This window comes from Diachasma alloeum, unplaced genomic scaffold (assembly GCF_001412515.2).
Source record: "Diachasma alloeum isolate Michigan unplaced genomic scaffold, Dall2.0 Dall_scaffold_00606, whole genome shotgun sequence".
In the NCBI taxonomy this organism is placed as follows: Eukaryota; Metazoa; Arthropoda; class Insecta; order Hymenoptera; family Braconidae; genus Diachasma; species Diachasma alloeum.
Genome location: NW_021680738.1, coordinates 79586 through 93700, shown reverse-complemented (window position 1 = coordinate 93700; position 14115 = coordinate 79586). Strand labels below are relative to the sequence as shown.

The following is a 14115-nucleotide window of genomic DNA, read 5'->3' as shown; positions in this document are numbered from 1 at the left end:
TCTAATACGCAATCTGTATGAAACTTCTACAAATCGCTGTCCTAGCAGAAGTATAGGGGATTCTTCTTCATTAGTGCATATTGAATTCGGCATATTGATATCTTCTTTCATTAGTGCATATTGAATTCGGTATTGTCATTAACAATTTGATGGATTTGAAATACTCTAGTTAGTGATGCGAGACCGATCGTTTACTTTGGTGGGATTGTCGTGATCACTAGCGCTGTGCACGATACGAGACGGGACTTTAGACAGTTTCACCTTGGTCTCGTAGAATATCAAAATTTCCCGTAATATCAAACTTCCCGTGAAATTCAATTATTGCATTGTGGCTCCCCTTTGTGATCCTTATGACGTTGTTCTGTCATGAAAGATATTAACTTGTGGTTGTAAATTTCAAATGTACGATGTGAATCTCACGAGAAATTTCGAGAAAGGGAATAGTCGAATATCATAATGGTCACAAGGGAATTGTCAAATTACAAGAAAGTCGAACGTCACAAGAGTCAAAAGAGAATGTTAAAACTTGACCAGGGTCCCAAAAAGATCGTCAAGTTTACGAGTATTTTCCGGTTTCATAAAATTTTGAGAAATTCCTCTACTTTTCTGTTTTCTATTCGAAAAAATTGTCCAGTTCTCTAATTAGAAGAAAATGTTCTACGACTTATTGTTCTTCAACCACTCAGTTTCAAGATATTGCATCGATGAAAGGAATCAAATTGGATACTGCTAATTGTACTTCTTATCGAACATACTTATTTTTCTTTTTTTTCTTCATTACAGAGGATAAGAAAAACTTGGGTTCTACACTATCTTTCCAATTGAAGTGGATGTCCTAACGGAGAATTGGTGAGCGACTCACGAGATTGAAGAATAATGTGCAGCTTTTTCAAATATTTACATTATTGGAAATGTATTTTTACCGATGTCAATTTTCATTCACAGTTAATAAAACAATAATTGTTGAAATAGATAAGCAGTTGTACATGAGGAAACATTTGTCACTGATATTGGAAATATAACATTCCTAATTTTTAATTATTAGAAATATAACATTGAAAACTGAAAACTTTTGTCCGTAGTTAGGTAACAGCGGATGATTGAGTGAATGAGGAGGAAGAATATAGAGATAATGATTATTGTTCAATTGTGCATATTCACAGACAATAGCTATGTCAACAGAAGCAGGCATTCTACGAATAGTGAGAGAGATCGCAACTGTGATCATGGTCATTGGCAAGAAACACAATACTCGATTAAAAGTTACATATCATTTGTAGGCGAGTATTCAATACGAATATGCTTATTTCCTCCTATTAGTGATTGTCCTTTTTTTCTCTCAACCCTTTACATCCTCAATAACTCCATCTGTCAACTTGATTCATCCTAAAGTCTTAACAAACTTTGGCAAATACTTCACATTCATCTCATCTTTCCCAAAAACCCTCTGAGTTTCCAATGAAGGATTAATAGAAATCCATTAGCATTCCCAATCAAATTGGCTAGGTTTTTTTTATCAAATCTTCATGCGTGGCGTTACCTTGATAGATCGAACCCAGACCGAAGTCTGGGTTAACTCTGGGTTGACGGAAAAGACGCAAAGAAAAGAGAGAAAAAACCTGGGAAATTTCTATCAACCCAGACATAACCCATATTCAACTCTGGGTTTGATTGATCGGGATAACCAGGTTGGACACTCCTGCTTTCCTCGTCAATCCTCATACTTTGGAAATATTTCTGATTTTCAAAAGGAAAACAGCAGGCTGTTATGAATAATCACGCTGGAGACCATCTCATCCATCTCCCTCTGAGCCTTTTCTGTTTGTACCCTGCGCCCAATAAGTTCCTCGTTTGTCTCTTCAACGTCCAGCGTCTTGACCCTGGCATTAGCTTCCTTCACCTATTCCTTATACTAATTAGCATTTCTTCTCTCATTCTCCTACTGCAACCCTAACTCCTTCGGCTTCGTATTCAGATTCCCATTAACCCTTCTGCTGGATGAATCTCTCCTTAGCTTCAGTCTTCAGGTCTTCATCAAGACCACTGATCTTGGACTTGCGATTACTCACTTATCTGCTCTGAGGGTCTGCATATTCACCTCCAGATGAAAATTGTCATCTTCAGTAAACACTTGTCAAGTCACTCAAGTGTAGTTTATTCTCAAGTTCCTCAACCTGAGATCTCTCTGCTCAACAAGCTGAGATTCTAGTGCTCCTTCCGCCTTCTTGAACACGTGGACGTTCTTGTCAGTAGCTCCTCGATTGTTCACCAGCTCATCCAGCTCTGCCTGAAGCAAATGACAGAGCCAACACCTCTCAAACTCCTCAACCTCCTGGTTCAACTCATCTAGTTCTCGGGTCAACGATATCTTCATCAACATGAGACTCCTTTAGGGGCTCTCAATCCTAGAACAACAATACCACTTACGACCGATCATTAAATGTGGAGATCTTTCTCTCGCACGTCTCAGTGAAACTTTCGAATTAGACAATTTCTCACAAATCACCAGAACACCCAGTAGAGGGCTCATGCTGAACAGGGAGGTACAAATCCCACTCTAGGCATTTGTACCTCCCGAATCCCATATACGAGAGAAATGAAGAAAGTAGCTAATCCCTCAACTTAAGACCTTTTGACCCTCAAGGCTATTTGACAATCAATTGAGAAGAAGAAAGAAAACATTCCTGAATGGTGGGAGGTGAGTCAATTACAGCTCGAGTCTTTTGTGATTATCTTTGAATCTAAGGGAAATACGACTATTCAGATTCGAATCTTGTTTGAAACGCAACTAAAATTCCAGAACATTCTGGTCGACCATCGGCCTACTTCGAAAATCTCCGGGACTCTTCGGGTCATCAGTCATAAGTCACCGAAATACGCGCGAATCAGTTTAGGCTTAGCCTCTCACCGTACAAGTCTATCTCGGGCAAATCACCTGTACAAGTTTTATATCGCACCTCACCGAGTACAGTAGCTCTTTGAACCTCACCTAGCTCACTAGTAATCAAGTACATCACCAGTCTTTGTAAGATCACCCTTTTTTTCAGTACATCACCTCTGTTGATTAAATCCAGTCTAAATTCAGTGACTCAACGAATTTACCGTGAAAGACAATCATCAATTTAATTAGACATTCAACTATTAAAAACCAAAGAGTGTAAATTAATTGACAAGTGGTTCGATCCCACAGAAATATAGTGTGATATTTTAAATCCGGCTCATCAGTAATTTTCCCAACATCTCCCTCCATATTTTCATCCCACATCCACCCTAAATCTAGTCATTCACCAAACAAATCTTTTTTGTAGATCTCATTATGCTCTACAAAAAAGGTTCCAATAAGAGAAGTCGAATGTCCATTAGATTCTGAGATATTTAGCAAAATGTCACAGCTAGAAGAACGATTGTTTAGCACAATTCGAGAAAATTTCCTTTAGTTTTCAGTTAAGGGTCAAATGACCTTTACAAACGTTTGGAATTGAAAGTCAAGTGGTCTTAAGGGTCGAATGGGGTAAAGTTGGAGTAATGAGCAAGGCTCATTCCGCCCTCATGACCAGTTGACCCTCAATTAAGAACAAAAAATAACATTTCTGAATGGTGAGAGGTGATCAGTCAATTATAGCTCGAGTCTTTTGTGAATATCTTTGGATTTAAGGGACATACGACTATTTATGCCTCAACCTTTTTCGTAGATCCTATTATGCTTGACAAAAAAGGTTGAGACAAAAAAAGTTGTGTGTCTGTTAGATTCTGAGATATTTAGCAAAATGTGGCCACAGGAAGAACTATTGTCTAGCACAATTCAAGAAAATTTCATTTTGTATTAGTTGAGAGTCAAATGACCTTTAGAGATGTTTTAAAATGAGGGTCGAATGAGTTCAAGTCAAGTAATTAGAAAAGCTCATCTGACCCTCATGACCATTTGATCCTCAATTAAGGCAAAAAAAAAACATTTCTGAATCGTGAAGGTGAGTCAATCATAGCTCGAGCCTTTTGTGAATATCTTGGGATCTTAGGGACATACGACTATTTATATCTGAATCTTTTGAGATCTCACTATGCTCTTCTACAAAGGTCCTGACAAGAAATGTCGTTTGTCCATTACATCATGAGATATTTAGGAAAATGTCACAACTGGAAGAACGATTGTTTAACACAATTCACGAAAATTTCATCTAGTTTTTCATTGAGGGTTTAATGATCTTTAGTCAATCTCAAGTTATCTTAGGGTCGAATGGGTTAAAGTTGGAGTAATTAGAAGGGCTCATTTACCCTCATGAACATTTGAGCCTTAACTATAAGAACAAAATAAAAACATTCGTGAATGGTGAGAAGTGAGTCAATTATAGCTCGAGTTTCATGGGGATATCTTTGAATCTAAGTGACAAATGACTATTGATTTCTGAACCTTTTTTTATAGATCCCATTATTCTCTACAAAAAAGGTTCTGTAGATTCGAAGATATTTAACAAAGTATCACAGCTGCAACATCGACTTTTTGAAAGTCTCCTTCTTCTCCTGAAAGTCTCAAGTTAAGACTTTCTAAAGTGTCAATTTAAGATCTTCAAAGTCTTAAATGAGGGTTTTCTTTTTTGGGTATACCTGTATGATGCTGCTCTTCATCATTGCTGTAGGTAATTTGAGTCAGAAGGTTATGGAGCTGGCGTACACCAACAGTGAACCACTGTTGTCCGCTGTTGGCAAGTTATTGAAGACTGAATTTTTTCATCTGTCGAAGGTTGAAGTTCTCTGCAGGCCTCTGATCGATTAACTTTTGGACATCTATCAATATCCTCACATCAGGATGAGGGAGTGGGGGTGGAGGCAATAATATTCCTGGTGAAGTTGCAGTGAAAATCCGACTCCATCCACTCAAGAGCACAAAAGTCTCCTTCTTTCGAGCCTCTCGTTCAGCAGCGTCTCTCTGCTCAGTCTACTGCTCAGACACAGCTCTTTCCTCAGCAAAAACTTTATCGAAGTTCTCCTGCTACGTCTCGTGCTCGATTACTTTTCTCCACTGTACCTCAAGCTCAATCGTGCTGTCCTCAAACTCAGCCTGGATTTTCCTTTTGGATTTATCAAGCTTATCATTCCTAGCTTGAAGCTTCTCAATTCGACGTTTCAGGCCCTGAATGTCCTTCATGCAACACTTTCTACTTCCTTAAGAACTGGAGCAGCCTCAGCTTCTGCATTCCCTCGTTTCTTGGCTACTGCGAGTTGAATAGCTTGAATTTATTTTCCTCTTGCTCTCGAAGTTGATCATGAAGGCTCTCAATGGCTCTCAATGAATCGTAGTTTGGAAGACAGTGCGAGATTCCTCTTCAAGCTGTTGAGTCAGATCTGTGAACTGGGATTTAGACAGCTCGAAGCCTTCACAGCAGCTGGAGGCTTCCGTTTAGCAATTTCCACCTGTTGAAAAATGGTTTTATCAGCTAGCTAGAACAAAAGGGTCGAAATAGATCCCAAAATGGCTCGACTGTTGGACTGAATCAAATACCTCTCTTCTAACCTCAAAACCTTCTTTTCTCATCTTCTTATATCACTGTCATGCGCCACTTACCAAAAATGGAAATAAATATGGAGAGTAAAGTTTAGATATGTTTTTATATAGAAATACTTACGAAAAATTTTTCCCACTGTATGAAAAAAAAAAATTTATCAATTGGAGTAACAATGATTATTATTCGAATGAACCACCATTTTGCACTAGCACTGCATCCTTGAGTTATTCTGTTCAATGAGATGCCTGGATCGGGGAATTAATTGTGCGGATGGATGAGTTGGAGTCGGATTACGGGGAGTGGGATGAGTAGAACCAAGAAATGAGCGGAAGACGTGCACGTGGTCACAAATTCACTGTATTTGTCAAAGAAAATGTTCACAATAAATAAGTCACTAGAGATTGAGTCACTGAGCAACCGTAATAATGAGCGGACCGATAATAATGAGCCGACTAATTCCTTGAATTGATAATAATTGAGCTGACACAATGAGTTAGTCCGAGTCACTAGAGAAGAGCAGTACAATAAAAGAAGTGTCTCTAACTGGATCCCGGAAACGAATGAGAGAGAGACACGGGCTTACAGGTGCCACGTGCCCTAATTCCATGGTCACATGACCTAATTTAATATAGATCATATGGTAATTTAGAGCGGTCCAGGAAGTGGCGCCTCAGGTGCTGGAATTAATAACCCCCAGTCATCTGAGGTGAGCGCGTCAGGTGTGCGTGAGTGGGGAGAGAATGGATGAGCCTTGCGTGCGTTAGTGTGAGGGACCTGTCAGCTGACAGGATTTCCAACATATTCCATACGTTCAATCCCCCGATATTATTAAATCTAATGGTGAACAGCCATTTTTTGATTAATTATCGAATAAAGTTATGAAAAATACGAGGGAATGGTTTTTGTTGACACAGACTCGCGGGCAGCTCCACGTAATAGCGGCTGATAAGGAACAGTGTTGCCATCTCTGAGCTAACTGTGAACTCCAGTTTTGTTGCCCCAACCTCATCAAAGTTGGTGGTGTTATCGACTTCTTGGGGATTCCAACTTTTTATTGTGATATCCGAAGCAATTACAGCCGTGTTTGATTTTACGAGTTGTCATTTCATCACGACTACGCCGTGAGAATTCGCTCTTATTGATTTTATGGAAAAATGACAAAATATGGATCGAAATGCATTTGCAGAAATCTGTGGTAAAAATCCTGTAATTTTTTCAATTTATTTATTGAAAAAGGAAATTCTTAGCTTGTTCTTCATCTCGTTAAATAACTCTATGCAAATTTTCATTTTGATTGATTGCCGTTTACTATAAAAAAACTTGGAATCCAAATCGAGCAAAGCTCCGTCGGTAATTCGGAGGTTCCATTGCCTCTTAATCTAATCTAATCTAAAAGTCACACACCTAATACATGTTATGCGCAAATCTTCTGAGCAAAATTTCTCCCTTATTTTTGGACATCTGTCTCTATGTCTTTGGTAAGGGACACCACTAGTGACAACCACCCTTCAAATACATGAAGACTGGATGTTGTCGGTGTCGGACATCAGCCGGCCTCTCTTTGTAAATAGAAAATCTAGTTGCATACTTACGGTTACCTTCTTATTTTCTATGCAAACAAGCTGGAGGAAAATACCTGACAAATTTTGTGTTCAATCGGCAGTTTAGTATTGCTGATACTAATGACTCTAGAGGTGCAACAACAACACAGAGTTTTATGAAAAAATGAACTGTTCGAGTTCAGGAAGAAGATTAAAATCCAGAAATAGTCTCGAAAAATCATGAAAAAAAGAATAAAAATTCTATGCCCGATATGAAAATTGTCGTCAGTGTCAAACTATGGTAGTAAATTCCGTTTCTTCATCCCTGAAATGGCGTGTTACGTCGAAATACTAGTCAAACGAGAAACTATTGTTGAAAAAAAAAATTGAAGAAAGAACTTAATGGATGAATTTATTACACTCATCTCATTCATACGAAAACAAGCAGGGGTTCGGGCCTTTTTGGCCGAAGCCATCTGACCGTGTTATACTTTATGTGTTATAACTCTTTTTCATTCTTTCATTTCTACCAATTCCATTGGTAGTAAGCTTCCGAATAGATCTGTAATAATTTTATTAAAGAAAGAAAAAAAATGGAAATACCAAACCCGCTCAGATTAGATATCAACAATGTGAATGGAAATAACTGCCTCTTGATGAAAAAACAGAAAAACGAAAATATCTCGAAAACTTTGTATGAACGGGTATATATGTGTTGACTGATTCGGATAGAAGCCATCGAAACAAATATTTTGAGAAAAAAAAAATTGAAATCGGTTGACTAGCTTCGAAGATATTAGCGAAAACCGATTTACAAACGAATAGCTTTTTTTCAAAAACTATTCGATCAATCGGGCTGAACGTTTGCACAGAGTTAGTCCTTGTTAAGGTCTGTAATCTGATAAAATTTCAGATTTTTTGGAATAAGTTTAGCCAATTAATTACTCAATTTTCCAAAAATTGACTACCGGAAAGATGGCGATGGACATTGACACCAACAGACGTGGTCGCCAAACTTCGTATTTTTACGTTTCAGACCATTCTACATCATTTCCAACCAAAATTAGAGAATGTGAAAACAGCACGATTACAATGCTTCCATTCGGAAGCAAAAATGATCAATGATAAATCAGTCTTTAGGGTTTTTGAATTTTTTTCTCGTTCCATTCAACGATTCAACTGGGTTTTATTCATACTACTTTAATTCAAAAGAGAAATAAATTGATCAACTCACGTGTCGTTTCACTACAAGATTTTTCACTCCCTCCATAACGAATGAAGAACCTTGGTTCATTAATTTTGAAAACATACTGACAGTTCTTGTTCCACCACCTTCGTAATGACTTTGAATTCCTGACATCCTCGTATAATTCCTGAAAAATATTAAAAACATTTTGAGTTGAGGGCCGAATATATTATTCTCCGAACGTTTGTCCAAGTGTTTTCCATTCATCAGAAGAGTCTCTTAAGGAAAGATCGCGGTGAAATTTGAAAGTCCCTGGATTTTCATAGGAATAAACTTGGTGCTTTTGGTACTTATTAGGGGTCGTCAAAAAGTAATATTGATGCCGCCACCGGGGATTTTCGCGACGTGAAAGGGGTCAAAACGAATGAAAAATTGTTGGAACCTTCAAAATGGTTCAAGTGCCTCATTTTTCAATCGATTGAGCTTAAATTTTGAATGCACATCGTTTTAATACAGGGTGACCCATCTGAAAAGATGTGGCTAAATATCTCTCAAGGGGGGCGGGTAACAAAAAATTTTTTGATACCAAAATTCTAGGGTTTCGAGAGGGACATTCGATGTCATTATTTTGAGCTTTCAAGGTCACACTTGCAAGCTGCAAGCACAAAGTGCTTTTTTTCAAATGGCAACCGCATTTTTTACCCCAATGAAACTTGTTCATCTTGATGAGGTGTTTTCAGAAACTTCGTCATTCATTTAATTTCATCTCATTTTACTCGAAAAATGCCACAAAAATGAGTTCTGTGGTCGAATTCAAGATTCAAACATCCTTGGCGCATCTTGGTGTAATTGTTCCATTGATCTGTTTACACACCGGAATTATCAAATGTAAACAATAAACAAAACATTTCCCTACTCCTTCGAGGATTCTTTAATTCTAATCGGTGCCAATTCAACCTGAATCAAGTTAGTATCACTTGTTATTTCATTGAACACATCCCGATGAATTCAGCCAGTGAAATTGTCGATATTTTACTTGTTTTGGGAGAGTTTAGGGGAGTGTATCGAGCCGCTACTCGAACATATCGAGAACGGTACACGTTCCCCGTGGTGCATCCTGGGTCACGCTAAAAAAGTCTGAATCTTCAATTTGGCCGCAAAACTCTTTTTATGACATTTCTCGAGTAAAATGAGATGAAATTAAATGAATGATAAGATTTCTGAAAACAACTAATGAAGATGAACAAGTTTCATTGGAATAAAAAATGCGGTTGCCATTTGAAAAAAAGCACTTTGTGCTTACAGCTTGCAAGCGGGAGTCTGAAAGCTCAAAATAATGACTACATCGGATGTCCCCTCGAAACCCTACAATTTTTGTATCAAACATTTTTCTGTTACCCGCCCCCCTTGAGATATTTAGCCGCATCTTTTCAGATGGGACACCCTGTATACCCAAATATAGCTATGCATGGATTTTTCAAACTCTTGATTTTTAGTATATATCTGAATTTTTTTTTCTTTCGTGATATACCCAAAAATTATGAAATATGTCAAATATTCATATAAATATAGTCTCTTTTTTATTCCAATTTTAACATAATTTACGAAGTTTTCGAATCACAGAACTATGTTTTGGACTGATTCTTTTGATACGGTCTGCTTAGCCACACATTTCATCGATATTATATTCGCTGGTCTCCGTTTCAATGAAATTTCTGTAGAAATACCGGTGAATAAATTCAAATTTTGCGCGCTAATTCTCCTCACTGACGCCATTTTTCGGTATTTGTTCTATTGAGCTATTTCATCGAGGAATCATTCAAAATCAATGGCTGTGTATATCTTTCCCTCAGTTTTCGCAGATTTTGTAAAATTTAAAGCATATAATGAGTAAAAAGTTGATCAATAATTGTGGAGTAATAGTCCGTAAGAGAGGGCAGAAACATCGAGCTGAAGGTGCTGCTAAAACTCGGCAAAAAAAGAGTAGAGTGGATTCTACCCTAACTTCCGATGAGAACGTCAGAGAAGGTTTTCAGAGTAATGATAGTGTTTCCAGTGAAGTTGACTTGAAGTGAGTTGAAACGTCTATGCTACATACGAATCAGAATCACAGTCAGGAGAATGTCAGAGAATAATGGAAAAAAAGAAGCTGAATGTGCTTGAAGCAGCGTTATCACGGGTGCTTCTGTTCGGAAGAATTATGAATTCACAGATATTTCATTCGAGAATTCTATATCTGAATGTCATTCTGAGGAGTTTTCTGACCCAAATGATTTCATGGAAGATGCAGGTCCATCATCTGGGAAAATGATGGGAGAATGTGAATCTAAATTGCATAATGTCAGTGATGTGGCGGGGACCAGTGCGAAAAAATTCAAAGCTTTTGAATTGACGAGGGAAATTTCCACTGAAAGTAATCTTGATGATCAGTTTTTCTTCGTTCAACAATCTGATCTACATAAACCCTATCTGCTCTACACTGTAGGCACGGCAGGTGCTGCAAGGAAATTGATGGTAGAGTGTGTGACTTGCGGAAATTCTCTTGAAGAGTCGTGGACTAGTGCGAGGATTGCAGGCACTTCTCAAAGACCTGCTTATGGAATCAATCGTAGGATGGTAGACGCTTTTTTTTGTCATGGTATGAGAAACTCTGCAATGAAAACTTGTGGTGCAATTGTGAATACAAATGTGATGCATGAATCTGCTTACAGAGATCACATAGCTCAATTGGATAAAAAGTATACAATTCTCAAGCAAAGGCTTCTCTCTGAATCACCTTCAGCAGTACGACGAGCTCACATGACGTTGGATTCGACATTAAAGGAAGACTCGGTGGTAGATATTGACGTTAGCTACGATGGTATATGGGATAAGCGACCCTAGTGGAAAAACCTAAGGCAGAGGCGTAACACGCCTGATCAGAATTTCGGATCGGACTTGATCAGTTTCTGATCAAGACCTGAACAGAATTTCCACTCGGGTATGAGTCAATTTGAGAGTGAAATTCGTAAGTGTCCTGGTAGCTCAGATGGTAAGAGCACCCGACGCAACATTGGGAGGTCCCGGGTTCGATTCCCGGCTAGGAAGTTACTAATTTTTTTTCTCAAAAAAAAATTAAATTTAATTAATGCCTAATGATGGAAGGCGGAGAAACCCTAGTGGAAAAACCTAAGGCAGAGGCGTAGCACGCCTGATCAGAATTTCGGATCGGACTTGATCAGTTTCTGATCAAGACCTGAACAGAATTTCCACTCGGGGAGGTCACACCTCACTGTACGGGATAGGTATCGTAATAGATGTCCTCACAGGGTTGGTAGCGAATTTCGAAATTTTGTCGAAATATTGTCATCTTTGTACAATTTTTGAGGATGAACTTGATGCTGACATTCCTGAGTTTCCATTCTGGCAGAAGAATCACCGAAAATGTGGCGAGTGTAGTACCAACTATCAGGTTTCTTCGAGATCGATGGAGGTTACGGCAGCGAAAAGACTGTGATTTCGATCCGTTGAGGAAGCAAAGTTTCGCTATACAGTTATGTTGTCCGACGGTGACTTTAAGACTTTTAGTCATCAGAAGAAACTGAAACCTTATGGAACGACTAATATCATCAAGAAGGAGTGCATTAACTACGTTCATAAACGTATAGTCACAGAACTCGCTAATTTATGTGAAGATTCGAAGAAAGGAGGGATTAATTTGGGGGGGGGGGGTAGAGGGACATTGACGGCACTCGCTATAACAGCTCTTGGGAATTTCTACAGGAATACAATGGTTGCCACTCGACCAGACATTGGTGCTATGAGGAAAAGTATTTTCGCGTCACTGAAACATTGCTCATCAACTGAAGAGAAGCCTAACCATGAAGACTACCCAAAGGTGAGAATTCATGGTGTTTTTACAATAAACACAGAGCGCGACAACAACCACCTGGGAATCACCCAGGGAATCATCTGAAGAGAAGCCTAACCATGAAGACTACCCCAAAGGTGAGAATTCATGGTGTTTTTACAATAAACACAGAGCGCGACAACAACCACCTGGGAATCACAAGCAGATGTCGGTCAAGTTGAATCTAGACGTTGTCAAAGCTATTCAGCCACTGTATACACGATTGTCTGATGACGAACTTCTTCAAAGATGCACGAGAGGAGGAACACAAAACACTAACGAAAAAAAAAAAAATTCTAAGAGAATTAGAATTTAGAGAGAAAAAATTTCCGCTTCACCCAGCCGGGAATCGAACCCGGGTCTCCCAGATACGCGCCGGGCACTCTTACCGACTAAGCTACCGGGAACCACAGAAATTCACTCTCAAATTCACCTCATACACCGCCTAACCTCCTTTAGGCATTAAAGAATTCTAAGAGAATTAGAATTTAGAGAGACACGAGTCTCTACACCGTCATATGGAGAAATTGTCCGAAGCATGTGTTCATGTCACTGAAAAAACTATGGATTTGGGTCGACAAAAAGTAATATTGAAGCCGCTACCGGAGATTTTCGCCACGAAGAAGGGGTCAAACCGGATGATAAACGGTTTGAACCTTCAAAACGGTTCAAGTGCCTCATTTTTCAATCGATTGAGCTGAAATTTGGTATACACATAGTTTTTAGACACCCAAGTATAGCTATGCATGGATTTTTCAGAATATTGTTTTTTAGTATATATCTGATTTTTTTTCTCCCTCATGATATACCCGTAAATCATGAAATATGTCAAATCTTCATTTACATATAGTCTCTTTGAAGCACAAATTTTTCTAGATTTTTATATCAAGTCCTGTCACATCTCGAGCTCTCCAGTCTCCTGAAAACAAAAATAGTATTAGAAGGTTGAATTATTTTACCATGTTAGAATGCTCCAGCTTTGTATGATGGTCCTCTTTTCCTCTGCTGTTTCAACACTTCAGCGGCTCGTTGCTTCCGTTCCATTTTTCTCGTGAATTTTTTTGAAGAAATTATCTGTTGATTTGCACTACGTGATACTCTCCTATCGTCTTGTTGACGAAAAATTTTCTTTGAGTAAGAACTGAGTTTTCTGTTCTTGATGCTAGAACAGAAAACTAGCTCTTAGTTGCTGAGAATGAAGACAACCCATGTTGAATCGAGCAGCTCCATTCGTTACAAAAAATTCGTAGTTTTTTCAATAACATGAACACATGCTTCGGACAATTTCTCCATAGGACGGGGTATACCCGTCTTGTTAACGTTTTGTGTTCGTCCTCTCGTGCATCTTTAAAGAAATTCGTCACCAGACAATCATGTATACAGTGGCTGAATAGCTTTGACAACGTCCAGATTCAACTTGACCGACATCTGTTTGTGATTCCCAGATGGTTGTTGTTGCGCTCTGCATTTATTGTGAAAAGACCATGAATTCTCACCTTTGGGGCAGTCTTCATGGTTAGGCTTCTCATCAGTTGATGAGCAGTATTTCAGTGACGCGAAAATACCTTTCCTCATAGTAACAATGTCTGGCCAATTGGCAACGATTGCATTCCTGTAGAAATTTCCAAAAGCTATTATATGTAGTGAGTGCTATAAACGTCCCTGTACCCCCCCCCTCCCCCGCCCTCTGTAGGATTCGAGGTGGTGTTGGATCGGGAAGGTAACGAATCAACTACGCCAGGCAACGGTTGCAAACTAGTAATTAGTTTATTGTCGTGATATGACTATGTACAGAATGAGTCGGTGGTATGAATGTATTATATATACAGGTGAGGTGGAGATGTCCACCGAGTGGCGAGAGCCACATGACTACTAAGCGGGAGCGATTGAGACACCTGGAACGTGCGTGTGTTCCTCAGGTGTGTGTCTATGAGAGCGGTGCGATACGCATCTCAGTGTGGATGTAGCGAGCCGCTACACCCCCCCCCCCCCCCCCAA

General features: G+C 39.0%; 1 protein-coding gene and 1 non-coding gene across 3 annotated transcripts in view; one reads left to right on the top strand and one right to left on the bottom strand.

Annotated features, from left to right (window-relative positions):
- The window catches only part of LOC107043611 (protein sly1 homolog), a 184944-nt gene that overhangs the window by 100646 nt on the left and 70183 nt on the right, over nucleotides 1-14115 (bottom strand). For both annotated transcript variants that reach the window (XM_015265173.1, XM_015265174.1), the window contains exon 5: nucleotides 8277-8415. In XM_015265173.1, coding sequence (XP_015120659.1) covers nucleotides 8277-8415 — 139 coding nt within the window. The remainder of the gene's footprint in view (nucleotides 1-8276; nucleotides 8416-14115) is intronic.
- Nucleotides 11242-11315, top strand: Trnal-caa. The gene has a single exon. It is a non-coding gene; the product is annotated as a tRNA-Leu (tRNA).